General features: G+C 34.6%; 1 protein-coding gene across 2 annotated transcripts in view; it reads left to right on the top strand.

The window, feature by feature from the left end:
* The window catches only part of ATG2B (autophagy related 2B), a 44,221-nt gene extending 20,724 nt beyond the window's left edge, over nt 1-23,497 (top strand). The window contains exons 19-42 of one of the 2 annotated variants that reach the window (XM_021401911.1): nt 448-605; nt 864-1,036; nt 1,365-1,515; nt 2,058-2,257; nt 3,131-3,211; nt 3,990-4,096; nt 4,431-4,523; nt 5,384-5,454; nt 6,215-6,291; nt 6,524-6,694; nt 7,198-7,336; nt 8,205-8,407; nt 9,037-9,263; nt 9,857-9,971; nt 11,691-11,885; nt 12,459-12,560; nt 14,101-14,179; nt 15,084-15,288; nt 16,217-16,286; nt 17,230-17,312; nt 17,825-17,946; nt 18,135-18,289; nt 19,937-20,086; nt 20,842-23,497. In XM_021401911.1, coding sequence (XP_021257586.1) covers nt 448-605; nt 864-1,036; nt 1,365-1,515; nt 2,058-2,257; nt 3,131-3,211; nt 3,990-4,096; nt 4,431-4,523; nt 5,384-5,454; nt 6,215-6,291; nt 6,524-6,694; nt 7,198-7,336; nt 8,205-8,407; nt 9,037-9,263; nt 9,857-9,971; nt 11,691-11,885; nt 12,459-12,560; nt 14,101-14,179; nt 15,084-15,288; nt 16,217-16,286; nt 17,230-17,312; nt 17,825-17,946; nt 18,135-18,289; nt 19,937-20,086; nt 20,842-21,072 — 3,358 coding nt within the window. In that variant the 3' untranslated portion in view covers nt 21,073-23,497. Of the gene's footprint in view, nt 1-447; nt 606-863; nt 1,037-1,364; nt 1,516-2,057; nt 2,258-3,130; nt 3,212-3,989; nt 4,097-4,430; nt 4,524-5,383; nt 5,455-6,214; nt 6,292-6,523; nt 6,695-7,197; nt 7,337-8,204; nt 8,408-9,036; nt 9,264-9,856; nt 9,972-11,690; nt 11,886-12,458; nt 12,561-14,100; nt 14,180-15,083; nt 15,289-16,216; nt 16,287-17,180; nt 17,313-17,824; nt 17,947-18,134; nt 18,290-19,936; nt 20,087-20,841 lie in introns of those variants that run through there. The other variant, XM_021401912.1, reaches the window with a different exon arrangement.

Below are 24,012 nucleotides of genomic sequence, written 5' to 3'. Positions count from 1 at the left end.
AACGCTTAAACTTTCATTGAATGTTCAGGTTATTGAATGTACAAGTTCTGTTCCACTAGCAGACGCAGATCCATGTAAAATCAAAATAAGTAATGTTTCATGAAACTTTGCTTTGAAATCTATGTGATCAAAATAGTATTTTTCCTCCCCAACATATTTATCCAATATGCACCAATTACTAGAGACTTTTGTGTCACTATTAATGCTCTAATATGACTATATGCTCTAATATATAACATACATATCATAATTATGGAGGAAAAAATATTTTCATTACTTATGGCTTTTATTCCTGCATATATTATTATTTCTTGTTCCCTTGAACTTTCTTCTCTTTGTTTATGAAATCTGGTATACCAAATTTGTGAAGGAGACAGTGCTTTATTCCCCTTATAAAACACTATATTCCCAATTAGTATATAATAATAATAATGTATTTCTCTCTAGAATCAGCAATGATTTGCTGTTGTGGGAACCAACCGCTCCATCTCCTGTAGAAACATTTGAAAACCTTTCTTATGGTGTTGGACTATCTGTGGCCAGTCAACTCATCAATACTTTCAGTAAAGACAGCTTCAGTCAATTCAAATCTGCAGTTAATTATGGTAATGGGCTTAATAAATCCTCTTAAACTATTGTGATACAAAAGCATAATTGTCTGATGTGATTATGATGATACTAGGAAGAATGTGCAAATTTGTAAGAAAGAAAATATTTAAATTGAAAAGAAAACAATGTAGATTGCTTTTCAGTTAAGTAAAAATAAGTGTGAAATTGAATTGCGCCACCTCTGGATAAACAATGAGTTATTGGCATAATGTGTGTTGACTAGAAAGTTAGTCATTTGCTATTTTATCTGTTAGATGACGAGAGTGGATCTGAAGAGGAAACACTACAGTATTATTCCACTGTTGATCCAAATTATCGTTCACGCAGAAGGAAAAAGCTTGACTCTCAGAATAAACACTCGCAAAGCTTTCTGTCTGTTCTGCTAAATGTCACGCATGGATTAGTTTCAATATTCACTGATGTAAAGGTAAGACACTGAAGCTGAAAAATAACATAAAATCAAACACTGTATGTAAAAAGATCTTTTGTTTTGGCTGTTGGACACTTTCATGCAAAATGTCCCATCTTCTTGTAGGAGCAAGCGTATATAACAATAACTCTGTAGTCTTCCTACTGTTGTACTATAATGTAACTAGACTGTAAAGTGATGTAATGTTTTAGCAAATTTTTAAAACTTAGTTCAACGTGAGAATAACTAAATGCAAACAGAAAAATAGGTGTTAGTTGCAAGCGTCAAGTTAGTTTGAACTATCTAACTGCACCAACTTAGCGTATCGTTTCTGCTCTTCCTTCAGCAGGATGATGGAAAAACACTAGAAGGAAAATATGGAGAATTCTGGTTGGAATTCAACAATGGTTCGCTTTTCAGCGTGACTAAATATGAAGGTTTTGAAGATAGACACTATGTTTGTCTCCATTCTAGCAGCCTCAATTTATATCATCAAGGTAGGGTTGGGAATGAGGTGGCTGTGGGAGCTAAATTTGAAGGAGATAATTATTCCATTTTTTCGGGAGAAGAAATGCTGCTATGCCCACCCTTCCCCCCCAGTTTTTCCCCTCCAATAGGCTATCACGTGATTGTTAATGGTGAGTAATGCTCCTGAGATGCTGCAGTGATGCAGCAGATTAGTTCAAGCTTTTCCTGTCAACTGCTGGTCTTTAAAGATTTTGTGGTCCTCTTATATACGTTAGCTGTACAATTTGTTCTTTATTATGAAAGTACACACTTGTACATGGTACTAGGTATTTAGTTTAAAAAGATACTGGGCACAAAAGAAACAACAAAAAAGAAACAAAAAAAACCCTCACAAAACTGTAGTTAAAGACTTCAGCTTCAACCTTGTTTTTAAGTTTTGCCTAACTTAACTAACTTTAGTTGGAGGTAATGAAAGGATTTTAAAGACTTAAGGAAAAAAAAAGGATTTTCCTTAATGCTTCATTAGTAGCAGCTTTGAACCACAGTGTAACTCATTATGCAATTTCTGCAGGTATGGTGGATGGGGCCGTCCCTTCATCTGACGTACGTCTGCCCAGCACAATACGTCCCCACTGGTTAGAACCTACTATTTGTTTTTCGGAAGAGGATGGTCTTAGTAGGGCATCTTCAGATGGTGTGGGAGTGGACTGCCCAAATATGCTGACCGTTGCGGTCAAAATCCAATCAGATAAAATAGAGAGCAATACAAAGGTTTGTGTTTTTAAATTTATTTATGTCAGTGTATATGGCAGCATTTCGATTTCAGGTTTCAAGGGTTATAGGTGAAGAAACCATGACTCATAAGCCATTTGTCCTTTAATTCTGTTAAAATCAGATTCTCTTAGCTGAATTGTGAAGTTTGCATATCAGCATAATGTAGTAATACTTACGATGCTTTACTTTGCTGAGCGCATTATATACTTATTGTCCAACTGACCTTTTTGTGTTTTTACTTGGTTGAGTTTTAATCTGGTGTCAAACTAGGCAAAACAAATATGAGGAGTTATGAGTTATTTTGATCAGCTTACTGACAGTGTTGTCTAATGCACAGCCTTTGCTTGCCTGTTTGAAGCAGCTCTCTGGTAAATGAGTTGGCTTCAACAGTAGCATTCATTAGCATGGCTAAAAGATGACCTGTTTGCCAGCATAATGGTGACAAACAGGTTGGTAGAGTAATCTAGAGAGGGAAGGAATCTGCATAACAGCAGAATGTCACTGTGGCTCAGTTGACTCAGATTTAAACACAATGTAATATGGGACTCCATGGGTTTTGTACTCCTTTTAATTCCTGATGAATCTCAGAATAAATGAACGGATAGCCTTCCTACTACCACCAGAAAATTGGTAGCAATTTTCAGACTATCAATTGCAACAAATACTAGACTGTATTAAACAAGGTTTCTGTTTGAGGAAACAGATTTTCTTGTTTTGTTTATTCCTGATCCAGTCCTTTCATTTCTAGATAGTTCTATTTAGACAATTTATAGTCAATTTTGGGAGAACAAGGATGAACACTTTATAATCTAGGTTTCAGTCAGTTGCATGTATTTCATGTAAACTAATTTGTGCAGCTTTCTTGTACAGGAATTTCTAGTTGCCGTTGGGCTACGGGGAGCCACCCTTCAACATAGAGTGTTGCCTTCAGGTCTAAGCTGGCATGAACAGGTCAGATTTGTAGAGTGTTCTCAACTACATTTTCAATTTCAGTCTCATTATTTTAACAATTGCTTTAAATTTCAAACTAAACCTTTTTCATTTGTTAGGTTTTGTCTTACTGTTTTACCCTGTTTACATAGTCTTGCTTACTTACAGAGTGAATTTTTGCTCAGTTAATGTTGTCTGAAGTGCACTTGAGTATCTTTTCTGGAAGGAGGTGGGCTGGGCCATAGGAGTAATTAGGGGATATAACTAATAGAGTAGTAACACTGATTTGCATATTACTCAAAAGAATTTTAAAGAGAAACCTTCAGAGCGTAACAGATTTGAGAGAGAAATTTGAGATATCTCAAAGAGGAGGATAGGAATTTATTTTATGCAGCGTGGTCTACATTACTGCTGACTCTGTAGTATCTAAATGAAAGTACAAACATTATAACAATGCAAAGACAGATGAATGGGACTGGGTAATGTTTTAGAAATGGTTTGTTAGGAGCTAGACAGGAAGTCACTTTGGAATCTGTGGGTTGGTCTTTTCCATATCTTTAAGTCTACAAATTTGTTTGTTGCATTTTTTTTGCCCGGTTTACATTCATTGCTCTCCTGTGTTCATATACTACATAAGCACTCTCAGATATTTGAGCTTTATTCACTACCTGTTCCTTCCAGTTATTGGATGTTTTATTTTCATACCTGTTATAGATCTTTCTCTTTTCTAATGAATGCATTATTGTTTGTTAAATTAGCAGGTGCTGAAATATTATAATGATATATTTATGATTTTTAGATATTATATTTCTTGAATATTTCTGATGAGCCTGTTTTGGGATATAATCCTCCAGCTACAGTTACAACTTTTCACGTGCATCTATGGAGTTGTGCTCTTGATTACAGGTAAATAAGATGCAAGTCTATGTCGTTTGGTGGCACTGCAGCAATATATTTATTCGTTTTAAACATTCTAGTTTGCGTATTGTTAATAACGTTTATTTTTATTGGTTTTGAAACAACATTAGTGCTTAATATAAATATGGTAAACTGTAAGCAATCTAAAGTAAGATAAGCACTTGCCTAACACGGGGAAGATTTAGTTGCTTCTAAATATATGAATATATAAAGTAAAAATTTATCAATAACAAATAAAAATTATTTGTTATTACATAATGCACATTTTATATAATAACCAACAATTTTTAATTTAAAAAAATAATCTTCTGTTTGTTGCTAGGCCCTTGTTTTTGCCAGTCAGATCTCTACTTACTGTTGAAACTTTCAGCATTTCCAGCAGCGTTGCAGTAGATAAATCCTATTCTACTCTCAGGTATAAATTTAAGTGCTTGCGAAACATCGGAGCTTCTGTGAAACTTGTAATGGCTGTTTGCTATTTGATCTATGAAGCATTCACAGTGTATAAACGATCACACTGGTGAAATATGTCTTTGAAATATACTTTGTTGATGTGTAATCATTCTTTTTTATTAGGCTAAATACATTACTCTTTTTGTTGGATTGCTTTCATTAACAACCATCAATTCTGCAGTTTTTATATTAAGTTGAAAGCTGGAAAAACAAAACTGCATTTTCTTAATTACCAGCACTTCAAGATTTCATCAATATTTATTATATGTAAATACTAATTAACAAAATATTTAGGGATTATTGACCATCTTCAGTACGTTGAGAACAATGCAACTATTTGAATATATGTTCTTTGAATATTCGTATCAGAACGTGTATGTAAGGACCTTTAAGCACATGGATGTTCTGATGAGAAACATCTGCCAGGTTGCTAATTTCTATTGGTAATACCTGCTAGATGATCTTTGAAACAAATATTTGTTCTTACTGTACTTTAAAAAAAAAAAAAAAAGTATTATTCTAATAATTCTATACGTCAACATGTTTTTTTTGTTGTTGTTTGTTTTAGGAAGGACCAAATTTATAAATTGAAATAATTAGTGATAGTGAATGAATCTTGCAGTCATTAGGTTCACGTTACAGAGTTAACTGTCAGATTTGGAAATTATGAGAAGTGAAGGAGAAGAGTTTGGAATTAGGATATATTTTTTTGTAATAAATATTGTTTCTTTTCCATGCATGCTGAATTTTGTAGCATTTCTTTGTTGTGTTTATTTCATCTAGTGTTTTTTGTTTGTTTGTTTTGGTATACTGATGTTCTAGGGTAATTTTTGATGAAGCTGCTTTGCATCTGTCTGACAAGTGCAACACTGTTATGGTAAACCTCCACAGAGGTAAGGATTTGATCAGTTGCTGAATTTCTCATAAAGCCTTACAAGAATATTCAGCAAATATAAAGATTATTGAAGGCCTGAGAAGATGAGTAGTGGCTAGTTCGATATGAAATGAGTAGTTCAGTACTGATGGAAACATGAGTGTTCTAGTTTAGATTTGTAGTTGCAGAGGCATGTCAGGGAAGCTCTTGTCATGAGTTACACGTTCTCAGTAGTTGAACTTGAAAGTTGTTGTATGGCTTGGAATTCTAGGTAGTCTTTTCAGAAAAGTATCAGCTATTCTACTCTGTTTTGTAGAGTAACAACTGTTAGGATTGAGAAACTTGAAGCAATATGCAAAAATGAATTGGAGAAGTGATGAAGCGCTGTGCCCACAGATGAGTGTATTTAGCTTAGTTGAGAGATCTCTAGTGAAGGACAGAATAAAGGCATGCCTATGGTGTTAAAAAAAAAATGGAGAAGTAAGTTATTCTTGGTACTGAAAGACAGGTATGGTATTAAAATGTCTGCTACTTCAACAGTAAGCACCTAGGATGCTTAGTCATCCAGTTTCTGTGTGCCTCTTGCTCTGACTTGTGTGGACAGGATAAGGATGAATTTCTTACAGATTACACTGCACACAGTGTTTCTAGAGGTGAGGTACTGGAAAAAAGTTTTGGCAAAATGATTCCTTTTTATACTTTTAACAACTAAAAATAAAAATGGAAGATACTTGTTCTTTTCATATATTTTTTTTAATTTTTTACACATTGTCTTTCAGATTATGTTCGTGTTATGGATATGGGACTGCTGGAACTAACTATTACAACAGTAAAATCTGATTCAGATGAGGAAAGAGTAAGTATTTAACCACAAATAAAATCTAAAATATTCAGGACTGATTTGAGTTTTATAAATTACTTTATTATATTTAGAATCAAATAGGCTTTTTTTTAAGTTTGTGTGTACTTTTTTTTTAGTTCTGTTTGACTAGTTAACTAATTATAAAATATCTGTGTATAGAAGCTATTTTTATGGAACTTCAGATTGGTTTTAAGAGTACTCTTAAGTGTGTCTTCTTGTTATCCAGACTAAACCACGTTTTGAGCTGCACTGTTCCAGTGATGTAATCCATATTCGCACCTGCTCAGATTCATGTGCTGCACTAATGAATCTTATACAGTATATTGCAAGTTATGGTGATTTGCATCCTCCAAGTAAAACAGAGATTAAATGTGGAGTTAACAAGCCAAAAATGAAGGTATAAAATCACAAAATAACATTGATGTAACTAACTGTACGCTTCCTGGTAATCTGTTTTAGTTTTGATATCTACATTCTGTCTCCAAAGAACATAAGAAATATTGCAAAAAAAATTAGCTTGTGTCTGACTCAAAAAATATTTGAGAGTAAAGTGTTCCCTTTGCTCTTATTTTTTTCTGCCTTGATCACTACTTGAAAGTTGTAAATATTTTCTGCTGTTCACTTAGTGTACTATATTCATATGTAATAAAAAAATAAAAATTCTAGGGCATATATGAGATGTCAGAGTGTTCTAATGATGTAAGTATCGCAAGTCATAGTTTTTTGTTCTGTTTTATGAATCATCTAGCTCATAGTTCTATCTCAGTTGATTTATTAGAAGTCAGACAACTTTATAAATAAGTTTAACTGCGGTGTTTCAGGACATGCTAGCAAAATCTTATTTAGCATGATGTTGCTGTTGTTTTTAAGATATAACTATATGTAGTTCATCGCCTATAGGTAGAGACCTTTAGCCAGTCCTCTTCACATGGACCACTGCTCGCTGAGTCAGAGCAACAGATTTTACGGGATTTGATGAGTGATGCTATGGAGGAAATTGAGACTCATCAGACTTCTGCTGTGAAGACAGAGCCTAATGGTAAGAATCTATTGGAGTCATAACTACACATGAAGTGCAACCTTTCTCTAAGGACAGTGGGATCAAAAGTTTTGTGTGTATTGAGATACTGCAGAAATCATTGGAGCACACCTGTCATGTCTGAAGTTTTCTCACTATCAAGTACTAAGTTCTTGCTATTAATAATACAAAAGTAGTTCAAGATCATAGTGAGATACACATTATTTAAATACTGGCAGCAGCAGGGAAGGTATCAAATTTTGTGCATCTCTATCAAAGACCCCTGATTGTCAAAGTAAGTTAGCATGGATGTAAGTTCGTGTGCATTCTGTGGTGTGGAGGAATCAAAAACCACTATTCTATATACAAAGGTAGACCAGGAGGATGGTACACTTTCAAGTCACAGACAAAACTTGGAGCCATGACGAAATCTTTTAATTAGCAGACAGAACAAGGTAATTGATTTAAACACAGGATTATGGCTTCTGCATCCTGATTACAGCTAAATCCAGGTTTAATTTGGCTAAGGATTTTGTACTGCAAGTAGTGATAATATTTATTTCCACAGGTGAAGGTAAACTATTGGTGTGATACTGAAAGTTATTGATACTGTCATCTTATTACTGGAATGGGAAGATGTTTTGTATCTGTATGATATTTTGTGAACGTTTTATCTTTTTGTTCTTGAAACATCTCTACTAGTAACTACTTATGAATATATTGTAATTGTTTGAATTGTATAGTAGACTAATTTTTTGAAAATGTCTCTTCCAACTTCTGTCAGCTTCTCTTGATAATGTAATTAAAGTAACAAGTTTCACTTAAATACTGTGTTATTTTGTTCATACTTTGTAAAGAGTTTTCCACTGAAGCATGTTTTTTCTCCCAGGAGTTTTGGATGACAGATCTCAAACTCAGGAACCATCTTGCTCAGATCTCTTCCTGTTCCCAGATGAGAGTGGAAATGTCTCACAAGATCCGAGTCCCACTTACACTTCATTCACTCATCACATGATAAATGAAACCATGGGAGATGTTCCTGCAGAAAGTGATGATTTCTGCATTCTTTTTGCACCCAAAGCTGCTGTTTCTGTAAGAAGTTTTGAGAATTACTTAAAAATAAATAAATAAAACCATATGATCCATATGTAAACAGAGGGAAGGTTTTGTGCACATAAATAATCTCTGTGTGAAAGAAGTCCATGCATTGTTGTCATTGGGAATAATGCAGCTATTTTTAAATATAGGAAGTTTTTCTATATCTCAGCAAAATGCAGCTGTACTGTGATCTGAATGCTATGTTAAAGTATATTGGCAGCATATACATTTTATTCATGATCATTTAGTAAACAGAACTAGTTTTGGATTCCTGATCAGTAGTATTTGCCCAGTTATCTTTGAACTTGTCTGTTTCCAGTAATGTTCATGTAGCAGACCTGTGTTTGTCATGTACATGTGGAGTATGCGGTGTCCTTACCTCAGATTGTTTTGTTTTGTTTTCAGTCTGGAATTCTTCATTCTTAACTTGTATCAGCATCTAATTTATTCTTATGTGCTTTTTGTTTTTGTTACTTTATACATACCATTCCTAAACCGAACCTATGTTGTATAAGCTTTGGAAAACAGTGTAGAACAGTCTCTTTTCATAGGAAATTAAGCATCTTAGTAAGGAATGCATATTTTACTTTCTCAATATTATGTATTTTTATGTACATTTTTAGGAGAAAGAAGAAGAACCAATAATAAAAAAACTGGTTGATGACGCAATTTTCATAAGGGAAAATCATTTCAGCCAACCCGTGAAAAAAACAGATGCAAGCAAAGCTCCGCTTAATTTTCCTGTTCCTCTGGTACGCTACGTTGTGAAGGAAATCTCCCTTATTTGGCATCTTTATGGTGGAAGGGATTTTGGGACTGCACCACCAACATCCCCAGCTAAAAGTTTCATGTAAGTATTTGACATAGTTCTGAACATCAGAACATTTTAAAATGCTTTATTTCCCTTTGATTTGAGATTGCATAGTGGGATTAACCTTAAGTTGGCCCCTCGCTCTTTTGCTCCTTCCACACAAGAAATGTGCTTACTCAGTTTAGCTCAGTATATTTTTCCGATGTCTTAAGCTGAACAATCTTTATTTTTGTTACGGCATTTTGCTTATTAATTGATTTTGAGAATGTAGGAATGATTTTGCTTTTAAGTGTTACATGAAAAATTAAATTTCCTAAACAGATTGATCTTAAGGGGCATAAGGGACTACTGCTGTAGTGTCTAGGGTCTGGTTTGAAGGGCCTCTTGTAAGCTAAAGAGGAATTAATGTTATCATGGTCAAAATTAATGAAAGTTTTATGAAAGTTAATTTGGTGGGAAACATACACCTGGCGTTCCATTTCAGTATGTGTTACTTACTGATAGAAAGAAGGAGTTTTTTGGTTAACGTTAACTCAACTTCCAGTCTTTATTCACAGTGAAATGGCTTTAAATTAGTTGAGAAAAGTGGTTTGTTTTTTTTTAATTCTTTTTTTTTTTCCCTCTCCCCACAGAAGTCCCCATAGTTCTCCTTCTCATACACCAACAAGACATGGAAGGAGTACAGGTACAGCATGTGGGGGAAGAGGAAGAAACCCAGACTTCCTAATGGAAATACAGTTAAGCAAGGTGAATGACAAAAATCTTCAACTGTGACTTTGAAAATATCGTTACATGCTGTACTGGTTTAATATCAGCTTTCCATTTCAGTTGAGTAGGCTATCTTCTAGTAGCATCTGTCTACATCTAAGCAATTCCCTCAATAGTGGTAGATTTAGAATTGGTTAACAAGAAATGTGTTTGTTGTTCTGGCTGAGTATAGCTTAGTTGGTGACTGAATATGTTCCTAAAGATGGAGGATACTTAATATAATAGGCTTAAAAGATGTTTTCACTGTGTTGTACAACTGCTCTATTTTTTTGCCCTCAGTTGTCCTCTGAATTGGTACACCTATTATGAGATTAAATATTTAGCGAAATAGTTGATATGTAGATCCAGTGGGACATCTGTTGATAACTGGGTTTTAAATAACATCCAGTTATAACATTATTGCTGTGTTTCCCACAACATTATTTATCACCCTTCAGGAATAATTATATTGCTGTTGTTCTGAAGGCTGTACTTAGAAACTAGGTGCATGATTCAGATGCTGTGGAGAGTATTGACAAAGAGTTAACCAAATCTCATGTTTAATGAATCATAGCAAAAACTTTTAAATAAGCTTTTTTCAAACACTTCTATGAAGTTGGAAGGTACTACATAAATCTAAATGCCATTTAAAATCTGTGGGTGCTTCTGCAACTTAAAATTTATTACATTGCCACTTAAAATTTACCAGAAATACCTGATGCTGATTTTAGCCTTTTTTAGGCAGAACATGGCATTGCAATAGAAAAGAGGGAAACAGGAAGAGTTTAGTATTCCTCATGTGGAAGTACATCCCTTAACTTGCAGGTGTTTAATGAGTAGATATTTGATATTAGTACTCAGACATGGGGTTCTGTTTTATTGTTTGTACTTTTCAATTTTATATGAGGCTGCATAATAATACTTAAAAAAAAAAAGAACTCGAAGAGAAGAAACTACAATCAAAACCAAGAAGTTTCTTATTGGTATTTATGACCAAGTTATATTTTTCATCTCAAGATTTATTACGTGTATCTTCAGTACAGGGCACTTAATTCAGTATTTCTTAAAATCTCAGTACACTGTTCAGCTTGCAGAAAAGGATGGGACTTAAGACAGGTCATGATTTGTAGGTAGCCACAGGTTTTTGATTGAGAATCGTGTATCGAGAGGTGAAGAAAAAGAAATTCAGAACTACTTAGAATTTAAGAAGGGTAAGTCATTACAGTTTATCTGGACTAACATGGATAATTAAACATGGATAACATGGGTAATTAAAAACGAAATTGAGACTGGAGGAAGCTACTTCAGAAGTCTGTTTAACAGGGAAGAAACATTCCAAAGTGTGGAAGGTATAGGTTTCAAGAATTGCTAGCTTGCATGGTATGCACTTCAATATACTAGAAGGAAGAGAAGATAAAGCAAAAGGATGGAGTCCATACTAAACTGAAAAGCAAAACATGATCTTCGTTTTATACCGCTTACTATTTGACCTGGCTTGAATTTGCATCCTAAAATACGAATATGTACACAAATACAAATTGAAAGCTTTATATTATTAGGTGCACAACAATTTAAAACAGTGGACTGAGTTTTTAGGATTTCTTAAGGATGAATTTGTTGTGGTGTTTTTTTTGTCTATTTGTTATTAGTAATATTCTGTTTTTTAAAACTTGTTTATTACTGAAACTGATTGTGCTGTTTTCTTTCATGTTTTAATAGGTGAAATTCCAGCATGAAGTATACCCCCAAAGTGGTACAGAAGGTGAATCCGGTCTGTTGGAACAGCCAGTGTCACGGCAGATTTTTATTGTTCAAGACTTGGAGATTAGAGATCGCTTAGCTACATCACAGATGAATAAGTTTCTTTATCTATACTGTAGTAAGGAGATGCCCAGAAAAGCGCATTCAAACATGGTACTTCTATGGAATATTTTCATTCATTTGTAACTACAGAGGCTGAACTATCTTTGTGGAAGTTGCATGCAGTTATTAGTCTTGCAGAAGGAGAAATATGAGTGAGGTCATGGAGCAATGGAAGTCATTTAAATTATTACTGTTATTTTGCTTGACTCCTCATGAATATTAAAACTCACTAAAAAGTCACTGTAAATATTAGTATATCAGATTAATTTTCCTTTTTTTTTTTTTTAGAAGGTACATGTACAGGACTACATTAGTAGCTCTCAGATTTTTATTCTGAACAAGCATCTACTTCTGTGTGTTTTCTTAGACTTCGCTACACATACAGAGTTGTAGTTGATATATTCTAGTCTTACTGTTTTAATAAGCTATAAATATTTTAAAATTTTCTTATTGTTAACTTTGCTAAAAAATGAAATTGAAGTAATTACTCAACACTAGGTTTATAAATGGCACGTTAAATCAAATTACTGTAGAGCTTTAACAGTAAACACTTGTCCTAGTTAGTGTTCTGAGATTTAATAATTGTGAAGGTTACTACTTCTTATTTACCTTGTTATTCCTCAGTTAACAGTTAAAGCGTTACATGTCCGTCCGGAGTCTGGCAGATCCCCGCAGGAATGTTGCTTACGCGTTTCATTAATGCCACTTCGCCTCAATATTGACCAGGTTGGTTGTGCAAATGCAAAAAGACTGATCGATTGATACTTTTGTTTCCTCTGTTACATGTGACCCTTACACCTGGTTTTATGGAGTTGTTATCACACATTTGGTAACTTCTAATTACAGTCATTCAGGTCAGGGTCACACTTTCTGTTGATGTGCCTGTTGGAACTTACCTTGTGCTATAGCTATTAAGATGACTAGCGTTTGTTTTTTTTTAATTTAGAAATTATATAGGTGGCTATTTTCTCAAGACTACCAGTTTATCTTCTGCAATTTCTGATTTTCACGTGTTTTGAAGCAGTGATGTCTAAAAAGCATAATGCTTATGCAATCTTGCTTTGTTTGCTAATGATGTAGTTTTGTTGGTTTTAATGGAAGAATGTTAATCATGAAACCGGAAGCTAGTAGTAGCATTTTAGTTGAGGGCACTTGACACTTGAGAACTGCTGATATACCGTGAATCCTTTAGTTTCGTTATTGCCAGCAGTGGCATGAGGAACAGAAACAGTAGAAATTGTTCTATATTCACTGGCAAGCCTTTGTACAAAGTATTTTTCATACACAACAGAAACGTTTTTGTTTTCTGTGCCAGTAAGGATGATACATATCTTTATGCATTTGAATTTCAAGTGTAGGTATTACTTTTTGTTGAGGAATTTCTTGCTTAATTGAACATCTGCAAAAGGATGTTTCTCCAAGAGCACAATTAGGAATTCCCCACCTACCTTTCCTCAGTTCAAGTTAGAGAGCAGATTTTCCTTTTACTCATAGAAAAAATTCTAGTCTGTATCATTAAGGTTGGAAAAAACCTGTAAGATAGTCTAGTCCAACAGCCAACTGTATAGTTTGTAATAATTTTCTATAGCAAAATGTATGGAAATATTGCCATCCAGTGAGGTAATATGTTCACTCTTAATAGCTTTAATATTTGTCTTTTGTAAGATAACCAAATTCACCTTTATGACCTCTGTAAAATAAACGACCGCTTTCCTGGAAGTAGGGAGTTGCATGCAATCAAGTTAGAAATTTTTGTTATTATTAAAGTTGTGTAGTGATAAGTTAAAAACAAACAAACAAAAAAAAACGAACAACAACAACAAAAAAGAGTCAAAAGAAAAAAAAAAAAAAAAGCCCAGATGTCATTTATTACATGATGAACAAGACAACAGTGTGATGCATCTTTCAAAAAAGCAAACTGAAGACGTTAACGAGACATTAAGCAACAGCGGAGGTATTAATGGCTTTTAGTGAAGCAGTGGTGAGATATGATCCAGAATGATACCTCTGACATTGGCTGCATTAGTAGAAATGAATATGAAATAAATTTTAATACGCTTTTACTGGAAATCAGAGAAAGGTTTATAGCCATTAAAACACTTGGGTTCTGAAAAAGGCTCCGCAATGAGAAAGGTTTGTTTCATACTTATAGAGAGAAAAAAAACTGTAATTGTATGGTTGTGTTTTTTGTTGTTGTTGTTCTAAGAGAATTGAGGGGTGTTTGTTGTTGTTTTTAAACCTGATTGTGTTTTCTTGTTGACACCAGGATGCCTTGTTTTTCCTGAAGGACTTTTTCACTAGCCTCTCTGCGGAAGTAGAACTCTTAGTTACTCCAGATCCTGAAGGTAAACTTCAAAATATCTAACGTGAATGTGTTCTTTCTCTTTTAATGTGTGTACATATCTATGGATACATGAGTCTCGTATATAAAATAAGTTATGATATTGACCAAAAAAATCAATATTAGTACTTACCCAGTTTATTCTTTCTAAAAAGTTATTTTTGGTTTTGTTTCGTATACACCAACAAGGATTTTCAGCATTTGGGAGCTCCGCTGTGTAAAATACTTTACTAAAATTAAAGCATGTTTAATAAGAACTTCTGAAAAAATTGAGCAATGTGTATACATAATAATTGAGAGTTATTGTTTGATAAAACAAATACATTATTTCATACTTCTTGGATAAATTAATATGTCTGTCTAACAGCTTGAGGTTGTGTAACCCTTGGGGAAGAAACAGAGGTCGAGTTTATAGCTAAGCAATACAATGTATATATACAGTTAAATCAATACTTCAAATAAACATCTAATGCAAAAAAACATATTGAAATGCACATTTTCTCTGTTAACTATATGTGTGAGTTTGTTAGCAGCTATGATTTACTTATTTTAGTTGAGACATCATACTGAAATGCCTAAGTATTGAAGTACCATGCAGTGTTCTTACTCAGATTGGATGGATTATTTTTGCTCATGCATAAACCTCAACTTAAGCTTCTTACAATGATTTCTAATGATAGCTAAGTTATTGTCTGAGAGAATGTAACTGTTGTCCAGCTAGTAACTTTTATAAGTACTAACATAATGTAATTAGTACTTTTAATTAGTACATTAATTTAACTACTAATTAATGTAATTACATTATATTAGTAGTTAAAGGGTTAAGGTAGTTCTATAAATAGTCTTTTTTGTAATCTGTATGGAAAAATATGAGTCTATTTACTGTGTATAATCTTTTATCATCTTAGTTAAAAAGTCTCCTGGTGCTGAAGTTACGTGTAGTTTGCCCAGGTATTCCAGCAGCCTTAAGGACCCAAGTCCGGTCATTTCTTTCTCATCGCACAAGCAAACAAGTGAAAATGGTAGCATTGATTCTATGGATGTCATTAATGGGGATGATCATCGTTTCTCACAAGAAGTAACATCATACAGTGATCAGCCAGTATTTTTCAGGTAAGTTTTAGTTAAAAAATTTCTAGAGACACACAGCTATTTTACTGATTGTTTTAAGGAAGTATGATGATAAACTTATGTATCTTAAGTGCGGTTGTGCTGGTGGTTATTTATTCACTGATAAGAGAAATCAAATGTATTTGTTTCCATAATTGGAAAGTAACTAATAAATTTATTACAAACTTTTGCGAACTACTATGCACAGGATAAGAAAATGAATTAAAGCTGTGCCATGTACAAAACCAGTAATATGTTTTGCAGATGTATAAGAAGAGCAGTCTTTGTACCCTGACGATGTAAATTAGAAGTAATATAAATAGAGATGAGAGTACTTGAAGGAAAGTACATAAGAGAAAAGGAACTGTAGGAGAGGGATGAGACTGAAATACCACAAGAGAAACTCTGACTGTTCCTGACTGAGAATTGATTACAAAAATTGCAGCTTGTTATGCAGAAGCTTTTTTTTTTCATTATGTGTTCAGACTGTAAGTAAAGATGTTTGTTTTGATAAGCAGGGCAGAGCCAAATTACGAGAGAATGGCTGTGGTTCTGTTTTATCACATATATCACCAAAAAAATTTTTAATTAAGTCCCATCATTTGCAGTATGTTTTCCTTCTCAGCAAAATTCATTCTGTGAAAATTGAGGGAAGATGTTCGTGCTCAGGATTAGTAGCACTTCTGCAGGATTGTGACAATTACTGTAAATACTAACTTTGTCAAAACGGTAATAAACCAAGAAAAGCTGAATTTGCAGTTTGTACGCTTATTCTACAATACTTAAGAACTATCATGGTGTCTAGAGGACTTGTGGTTTACAGAAAGAGGTATGACATTCTATTCTGGGAGAATGGGAAACCATATGTTTCTTTTTGATAGGATAATCTTATTTATGTTCCTAACCTAAAAATTTCCTCTCTATGTCTTAGGGAATTTCGTTTTACATCAGAAGTTCCAATACGGCTTGATTACCATGGCAAACATGTATCAATGGATCAGGTTTGTGTATAATGTTGATTCTGTGGGACAAAAAGTTTTGTTTTGTTTTCTTTCTCATAAGATTTGGGCTATATATTTTTTTTTGTTCCCCATTCATTGATGGAATCCTGAGCTCCTTTTTCTTGCAGTTTCAATAAAGCTTAGTCTTGATCTTGTTTCACTCTTAATCTGAAAACTGAGAAGTAGCTCTTCCAGGTATGATTAATGCAGAATGAGACTTGAAAGTCATATTTTTAAGCTCGGTGACTGGCTAGAAGTCTTCTACATAACCGTGGTGGCCCTCAAAAAATGATACCACAATCACACATTGTCTTTCTTCTTAATGCCAGAATATCTTTCTTCTGGTTTCTGTCCTTTGCAATGTATGGGCTTCATTGGCTATGTCAGAACCTGGTATGGATTTAAAATGAAATTGCTCATATTTCTTTTTAAAATATTAGTTATCAAATTGTTTTTATTAGTTATCATATTGGATTTGTAGAGCCGACTTCAGAAAAGCCTGTTTGCAAAGCCAGATTTTTGTTCTGTCATGGCAAATCAGTAAGAAAACAGACAAGCAAAAGCAGCAACTTTTTGAACCAGCAATACTGTCAAAGAGGCTGTAACTTGAAATAGCTGCTTTATGATGCCTAGAACAGAGTAATGCCAGAGCTATGTTTCCATTATTTATTCTATCTCAGTATTTCTGAAGGAGTCCTCTTTGTATTTTCCTTAGAGTAGCTGATTAAGCCAGATTTTATCTTTTTGCAAGTTTTCATATAAATTGCAAATCAACTGAACATGCAATTTGTATTCGCCACTATAACTAGTGGCATGTGGGTTTTGGTGGGAGAATCAATTCAGGAAGAAATACCTTCAAAAAGAATTAAGATGCTGAAATTCTCTCTTGTACAGGTAGTGCTGATGGGTGAATTCTTGTGGTAACAAAACATTTCACTTACAGGGGACGCTAGCTGGGATTCTTATTGGGCTTGCACAGTTAAACTGCTCAGAATTAAAGCTGAAGAGACTTTGTTACCGACATGGGTAAGTTAATTAAATTTTAGCAAACGTCAGTATTCCAAATTGGATGTGTTTACAATGAATAATTGAGTATAGCAAGCAAAAAGCAAATTCTCTGATAACATACATTTCTAAAATTCTATATTTATGGTGAGTGTTTAATTTTGAGTCGGCCTAAAACAATTTATGGTCAATTGCTTTTTGAATTATACAAAAACTATAATTGAGAAATATTTATAAATGGATAGTGAAACAAGAACATATATTTTTCAGGAAACTACTTAATATATGTGCTGTTCTTGATGCTACGCTCTTTAATTTTGTGTATTGAACTGGATATTGTTATACAGTTTTGAACTTTCCTTTTATGAGGCACATGAGACACTTTTGTTAGCCAAAGGCAACAAAAGATGACACTTGAAATTGGCTTCCCTCTTGTTTAAAGGACATCTTTGCTTACTTCAATGAATAATTCATTTATTTTAACAGGAATTCTTTGTTTTTTAAAAGAATATTAATTATTTTATTTACTTCAGTTTATTAGGTGTCGATAAATTGTTTTCCTATGCCATCAGTGAATGGCTTAATGATATAAAGAAAAACCAGCTGCCAGGAATTTTGGGAGGAGTAGGACCTATGCATTCACTAGTGCAGTTAGGTAAGCTAATTCTAATTTCTATTCAGGCACACAGTGGCACTGTTGTTTTCTTTTCCTCTTCTTCTTTTCATTGTTTTGTTTTTGTTTTGTTGTTGTTTTATGAAAACAAAACAGTGGTAATTCTTGTTTCTACTTCCTTTCAAGGCTGCTGAGAACTTAGTAACTCTGGTGTTCTTCCTTCATTTCAGTTCAAGGTCTGAAAGACTTGGTGTGGTTACCAATTGAGCAGTACCGAAAGGACGGCCGTATTGTAAGAGGCTTTCAAAGGGGAGCAGCATCTTTTGGTACTTCAACTGCAATGGCAGCCTTGGAGCTAACAAACAGAATGGTTCAGACAATACAGGTATAGTGTATTGCATCTAAAGTTAAGCATAAGTGAGAAGTGCTACTAGTAAGTGCCTTATGTTAAGCAAATATCTTCATGTACAAATAGGAGAGCAGAGATTAGGCAAAGATTGTGCTAGTCTAGTAGATAAGAATGGTTTCATCAAATGAAACATCTAGAAAATTATATTAAAATATTGCCCAGCACCCAGACTGTTACGTGTTTCTTAGAATCCCTTGTATGTATTACATTGCAGAGATCAACCAGTAAAATATTCAGCTGCACTAAAAACATCTCTGATGTTAAGAAAGGTCTTGCACATATGTTTCCTCCAGTAATAGGTCCTGAAAATTTTTTGAAAATGTTTTCTGTGCTTATTCATTGAAGAGGAAGAAAGAGTAATAGGCAGTAACTCTACTCGTGGTTTAAAGTGGTAACAAATTTATGTTCCTTAATGTTAAATACCTAATGATAGTATGTTTTTACCACCTAATTTTGCAAAGATTGTCTATGTGCCCATGTGTGAACACTCTTAGCCAGAAACTGATATTATTCATGAATCATAGAATCATAGAATTGCTCAGGTTGGAAAAGACCTTCAAGATCATCAAGTCCAATCACAACCTAACCATACTACCCTGACTCTAACAACCCAGCACTAAATCATGTCCCTGAGCACCACATCCAAAAGGTTTTTAAACACATTCAGGGATGGTGATTCAACCACTCCCTGGGGAGCCTGTTCCAGTGCTTAACAACCTTTTCTATCAAGAAGTTTTTCCTGATATCCAACCTAAACCTCCCCTGGCACAATTTGAGGCCATTTCCCCTTTTCCTGTCACCAGTGAGGAGAGACCAACCCTGCTCCCACTGCAGTCGCCTTTCAGATATTCGAAGAGAGCAATAAGGTCTCCCCTCAGCCTCCTCTTCCCCAGACTAAACAGCCCCAGTTCCTTTAGTCTCTCTTCATAGGGCATATTCTCCAAGCCTTTCACAAGCCTTGTTGCCCTTCTTTGGACCTGCTCCAGCACCTCCATGTCCTTTCTGTATTGAGGTGCCCAAAACTGAACACAGTACTCAAGGTGGGGCCTCGCCAGTGCCGAGCACAGGGGCAGGATTACTTCCCTAGTCCTGCTTGCCACACCATTCCTGATACAAGCCAGGATGCTATTGGCCTTCTTGGCCACCTGGGCACACTGCTGGCTCATATTCAGCCGACTGTCCATCAGCACACCAACGTCCCTTTCCATCAGGCAGCTTTCCAGCCACTCTTCCCCAAGCCTGTAGGGTTGCCTGGGGTTATTGTGACCAAACTTGTTTGCATATAGGAAAGCATATCATTGTTCAAATGATTTAGTTTAGTTTCATCTCGAACGTTTTCTGCAGGTTAGAAGATGCTTTTGAAGCAGCAACATTTGGGAGAGTAGGGAGGGAACTACCAAACCTTCAGTATTTGTTGTTTCATTTCTGAAGTTTCTGCAATTAAAGCTGCCCCCATTCTAGAAGTTACTGTAGTACAAAACTTTAATCTGATGTAAATGACTATTATTTGTAGTATTCAAAATAATTTTATTTCAATTATATTTCCCTACAAGTAGTTTAAATATGGGATCTGATGCTGAAATAAGACTTCTTGTTTGTTTTGCTTCTGTTCCTGATTATCAGGTGGCTGCAGAAACAGCATATGACATGGTATCACCTGGGCCAACTTTTATTGAAACAAAAAAGATCAAACGATTCCCTCGACATCGTTTGGCACATCAGCCAGTAGATCTACGGGAAGGTGTTGCCAAAGCATACAGTGTTGTAAAAGAGGTGAGTGCAAACGTAATTGTCCTTAACAAAATTTAAGAAATATAAGTGAAGACAAAGCAAATAAAGTGTCAGATGTTAGTTTAAGCTGACCAGCTGATGAAGTTCTGAACAAGATTGTCTTCATCAGTAGTTTTAAATCAACAGAAACCTTGCATGGAAAAAATCAAAACAAATTAAGATGTTAGACAGAGAAGTGTGAATAGGTCTTCGGTTCTGAGATTTCACGGTGGTTTAGAGGCATATAAGCCTGACTTTTTTTTTCTTTTTTTAAACAACACACCATTAATTTTGAGGTTGTTAGTGTAATGCTGTGTGCAGACAAGTAAAACCTCTGTCTCTTTACCTGGACAACATATTAAAGGTTAGAATGCTGATGTTTCTTTTTTTCTTAATTGTACATTATATTTTTTGTATTTTACTTCTAGTTGTGCCTGATATCATGTTTAGGAAATTAGGTCTTGGCTGGGGAATTTTCAGTGAATTCTGTCATTTTTGAATAGCAAAGAGTAGCCCAGAACTACTTCCTTTATTCACAAGAAATGCCACCAGAAGTTGCTGAAGTTATTTTCTTCTGTAAGCTCGTGATAGTGTTATTTTAAGCCTCATTAGAAGAATTAAATCAGATTTGTGTAAGTGTAGTTGTATTACAGTTACAATACAAAAAAAAATGCTGAGCAGTTTAAGTTGCCTTTTAAATTAGGAGAATTTGCTTTGTTGCATTTGGCGTAACTGATTTCTGTGTTAATTTTTTGAAGGGAATTACGGACACAGCCCAAACCATCTATGAGACTGCTGCTCGTGAGCATGAAAACAGAGGAGTAACTGGAGCAGTAGGAGGAGTCCTCCGCCAAATTCCACCAACTGTGGTGAAACCTTTCATTGTTGCAACAGAGGCAACCTCAAATGTTCTAGGTGGAATGAGAAACCAGATAAGGCCGGATGTGCGTCAAGAAGAGTCTCAGAAATGGCGCCTTGGGGAAGACTGAGTTTATAAATCAGGCCCAGCAGCCAGCTAGTAAGGCTAGAAATACAGATGATTTTTCCATTGGCAACCTTAGATGAAGCTCAATTTGTTTTGCTCATCTCAGGAACAAGCAAGATTTTTGCCTATTGTTAGCAAAACATCCAACCAAAAATATGTATGAAATGGAAAGCAAATTGGTACTTGCTTATGCTGTGTGTTACCAATACATTTGGTAGATAGTGCCAAACATAACAAAGCATGCGCTGCCAACTCAGAGACATGCTCGCTCTATTCCGTTTACCATATTTTTCTTGGTAGATATAACATCTGAAGCAGTAGCTTGTATGATGAAACGAAGTATACTTTAAGGATGGTTTTTGAGCATTGTCAAGAAACTGTCTTCAACAAAGGGCTCTGCAGATGCTCTTCACTGACTAAAAGATAACAGCTTTCATTTTGGATTTGAGATATGGAGGTTATGTAACATGGAAGCAGATATGATAATATCATTTAGTGGTCGTAAGCATTGCTTTTAGTGTGGCACTTAAGGAGCAATCTTGATAACCATTCAGAATTTAGATTCAGTGTTGATACACCTGTGAACAGGATTTGTTTCTCAATATTTAATACCTACTTCTGTGGGTCTTTGAAGAAACTGAATGTTGCAGAAATGTTCTGTTGTGTTGCACTTTAAAGGATATGGCCTGTATATTGTGCTTTTTTATAGTGTGAATAAAATGTAATGTGCATTATCCTTTATGTGGTTAAAAGCTTAAACAGGTTACTGAAAAAAGCATCATTTGATGATGATTCTACAGAAAGTGTCTTAAATTTGTTTAAACTGCTTGTTATATGTAAAAACACTCTTGTCTTCTGTTACACTAATTACAGTGCTAAAAATAACTGTTCTTCAAAAAAACAGTAGTTACATATTGTAGCAAAAAGTTCTTTGTAAGAATGAGGAATCCTAAGTAAACCCAAATTATTTTATAATGTCATGGTTAAAATTCTCTACAAAATTTAACAATCTGCTTTTATTTAAGGTTGCAAATTTGCTGCTCTCACAAGGTATTTTTAATTGTGCATCATCAGTTATTTGGCAGCGAGCATTTGGAGCCATTTAATTTGAACTTGGAATAGTTGAGGATTTGAAAAACAAAAACTTCAAAAATCAGAGTTGATTCTGATGCTATTTACAGTTTAGTAGGGGAACAGGGTCTCTGCAGAGCTTTATTAAGCCACTGATAGTGCACCATTTCTGGGAAATTAAAAGGCTAGACACTAGCTGTGCAGGTATAAACTTTTATTCCCTGTACTTGCAAAGGCTGGAGGATAAAATGTGAAGACTACTTTGAATAGAAAACTACTTATTTTGAATGTCAGCAGCTCAGTAGTTTGGGTGACCAATTGGAACATTAGTTTTTGCCAGTCCTGTTGTTGTCCTACAGATACGCCATAGACAGATCTCTGCTGAAAGGTGCTTTTCGTCTCACTTGAATCTCTAAGGGTGATCAGGAGATAGTCTCCTTCTCTCTCTCTCTTTTTTTTTTTTTTTTTGAATAATCTACCATTATCAGAAGCTTTGCTGATATACTGTATTACAGGACAAAAGTAGCATATGAAGGAAAATAGTATTATATTAAGATGAATAAGCATTAACTAGCTGTTCCTGGACACCAAAGAATTTGTCTGAAGGGTAAATATTTGGGAGAAAGATCCCCTCTGCTGGAATGACTATTGCAGTCTGCTTTTATTACTTTTAATAAAACAAAAAATTATTTGCAAACAAGTTCTTACGTGGGTGGAAGGTGCTATTACAAAGTTGGCTTTCATTCTCTGGAATCCTCTTAGTTGTGATATGTTTTGAAGACCTGATAATTTCATTTAAGCAACACGTTGTAAGCAGAAGGAAATCCTTCTGAGAGGACAAATACCTGCATATATGCAATACCAGCATATATGAAATACTTTCTGATGTAAAAATACCTGCTGCAGTTCATATTTTTCTTCATTAATGTTACTAAATTCTTCAGTAAGAGCTCAAAGCTGAGCATTTTGCACAGGAATGAGTTCCATGCTTGCTATTTCATACCTCCTGAATGCCTTCTGAAGAAGTGGTAATGAATCAGTGCAAGTAAGTAGCAATTAATCATTTTCAATTACAGTTACTATGCTACATCATTTCTTCTGGTCTAGTTCATCCAGTTAATGGGAGTACACTGTAACAGAATAAATCTGCATGTTTTCTTCCTTTTTGACATTGCTTAAAAGAAGCATTGGCATTTCAGTGTTCATTTCATTTTCCATTCTGTCATCACCTGATTGTACAGCAATGCAGTTTGAACATATTTTTATACGAGAGCATACTCTCAAGGTAAAACATTTTATAGACTGTTGACAATACAGATTGTACAAATTATTAAACTTTAAACGTTTCACTATTTAAACCCTTGCATGTATTTCTTGTACTTCATTGAGCCTTTTCAGTGAAACTTAAGGTTTCTTTCCCCTTAATTTTATTTTTACGACCAGTTTCTTAATTTTTGAATGTATATTCTGTATTGTTTTTCATTTCAGTAACGTCATGTAGCACTGGATATTTTAAAAACCAAAAACCTAAACTCTCCTCAGGCTGTGCATTGTGCACTGGGGAGGCTTGTTTTAACTCAAAAGATATGTTGCCTATGAAAAAGGGATTTGTCAGAATTTCTGCTCAATACTTAAGACTTACATGGCATTTAATTCACAAAATACACTTAGACCGAACGTATTTCCTGGAAATTAAGGATATAAGATACAAGGGCTGCTTTGAAAGTAATGCCTCCTATTCTGTTATGTTGGCTCATGACATCAGAGGCAGGTGGTAGTGGAATGGCAGGAGCTTCCTGCCAGTCTTCCGTTACATTTTATTGCTATGTGACAGATGGCAGCAGGGGGGCAGTCAGGTACAAAATGGTATCTG

The sequence above is a fragment of the Numida meleagris genome, chromosome 6 (assembly GCF_002078875.1).
Source record: "Numida meleagris isolate 19003 breed g44 Domestic line chromosome 6, NumMel1.0, whole genome shotgun sequence".
NCBI classification, from domain to species: domain Eukaryota; kingdom Metazoa; phylum Chordata; class Aves; order Galliformes; family Numididae; genus Numida; species Numida meleagris.
This window is presented reverse-complemented; position numbering and strand designations above follow the sequence as displayed.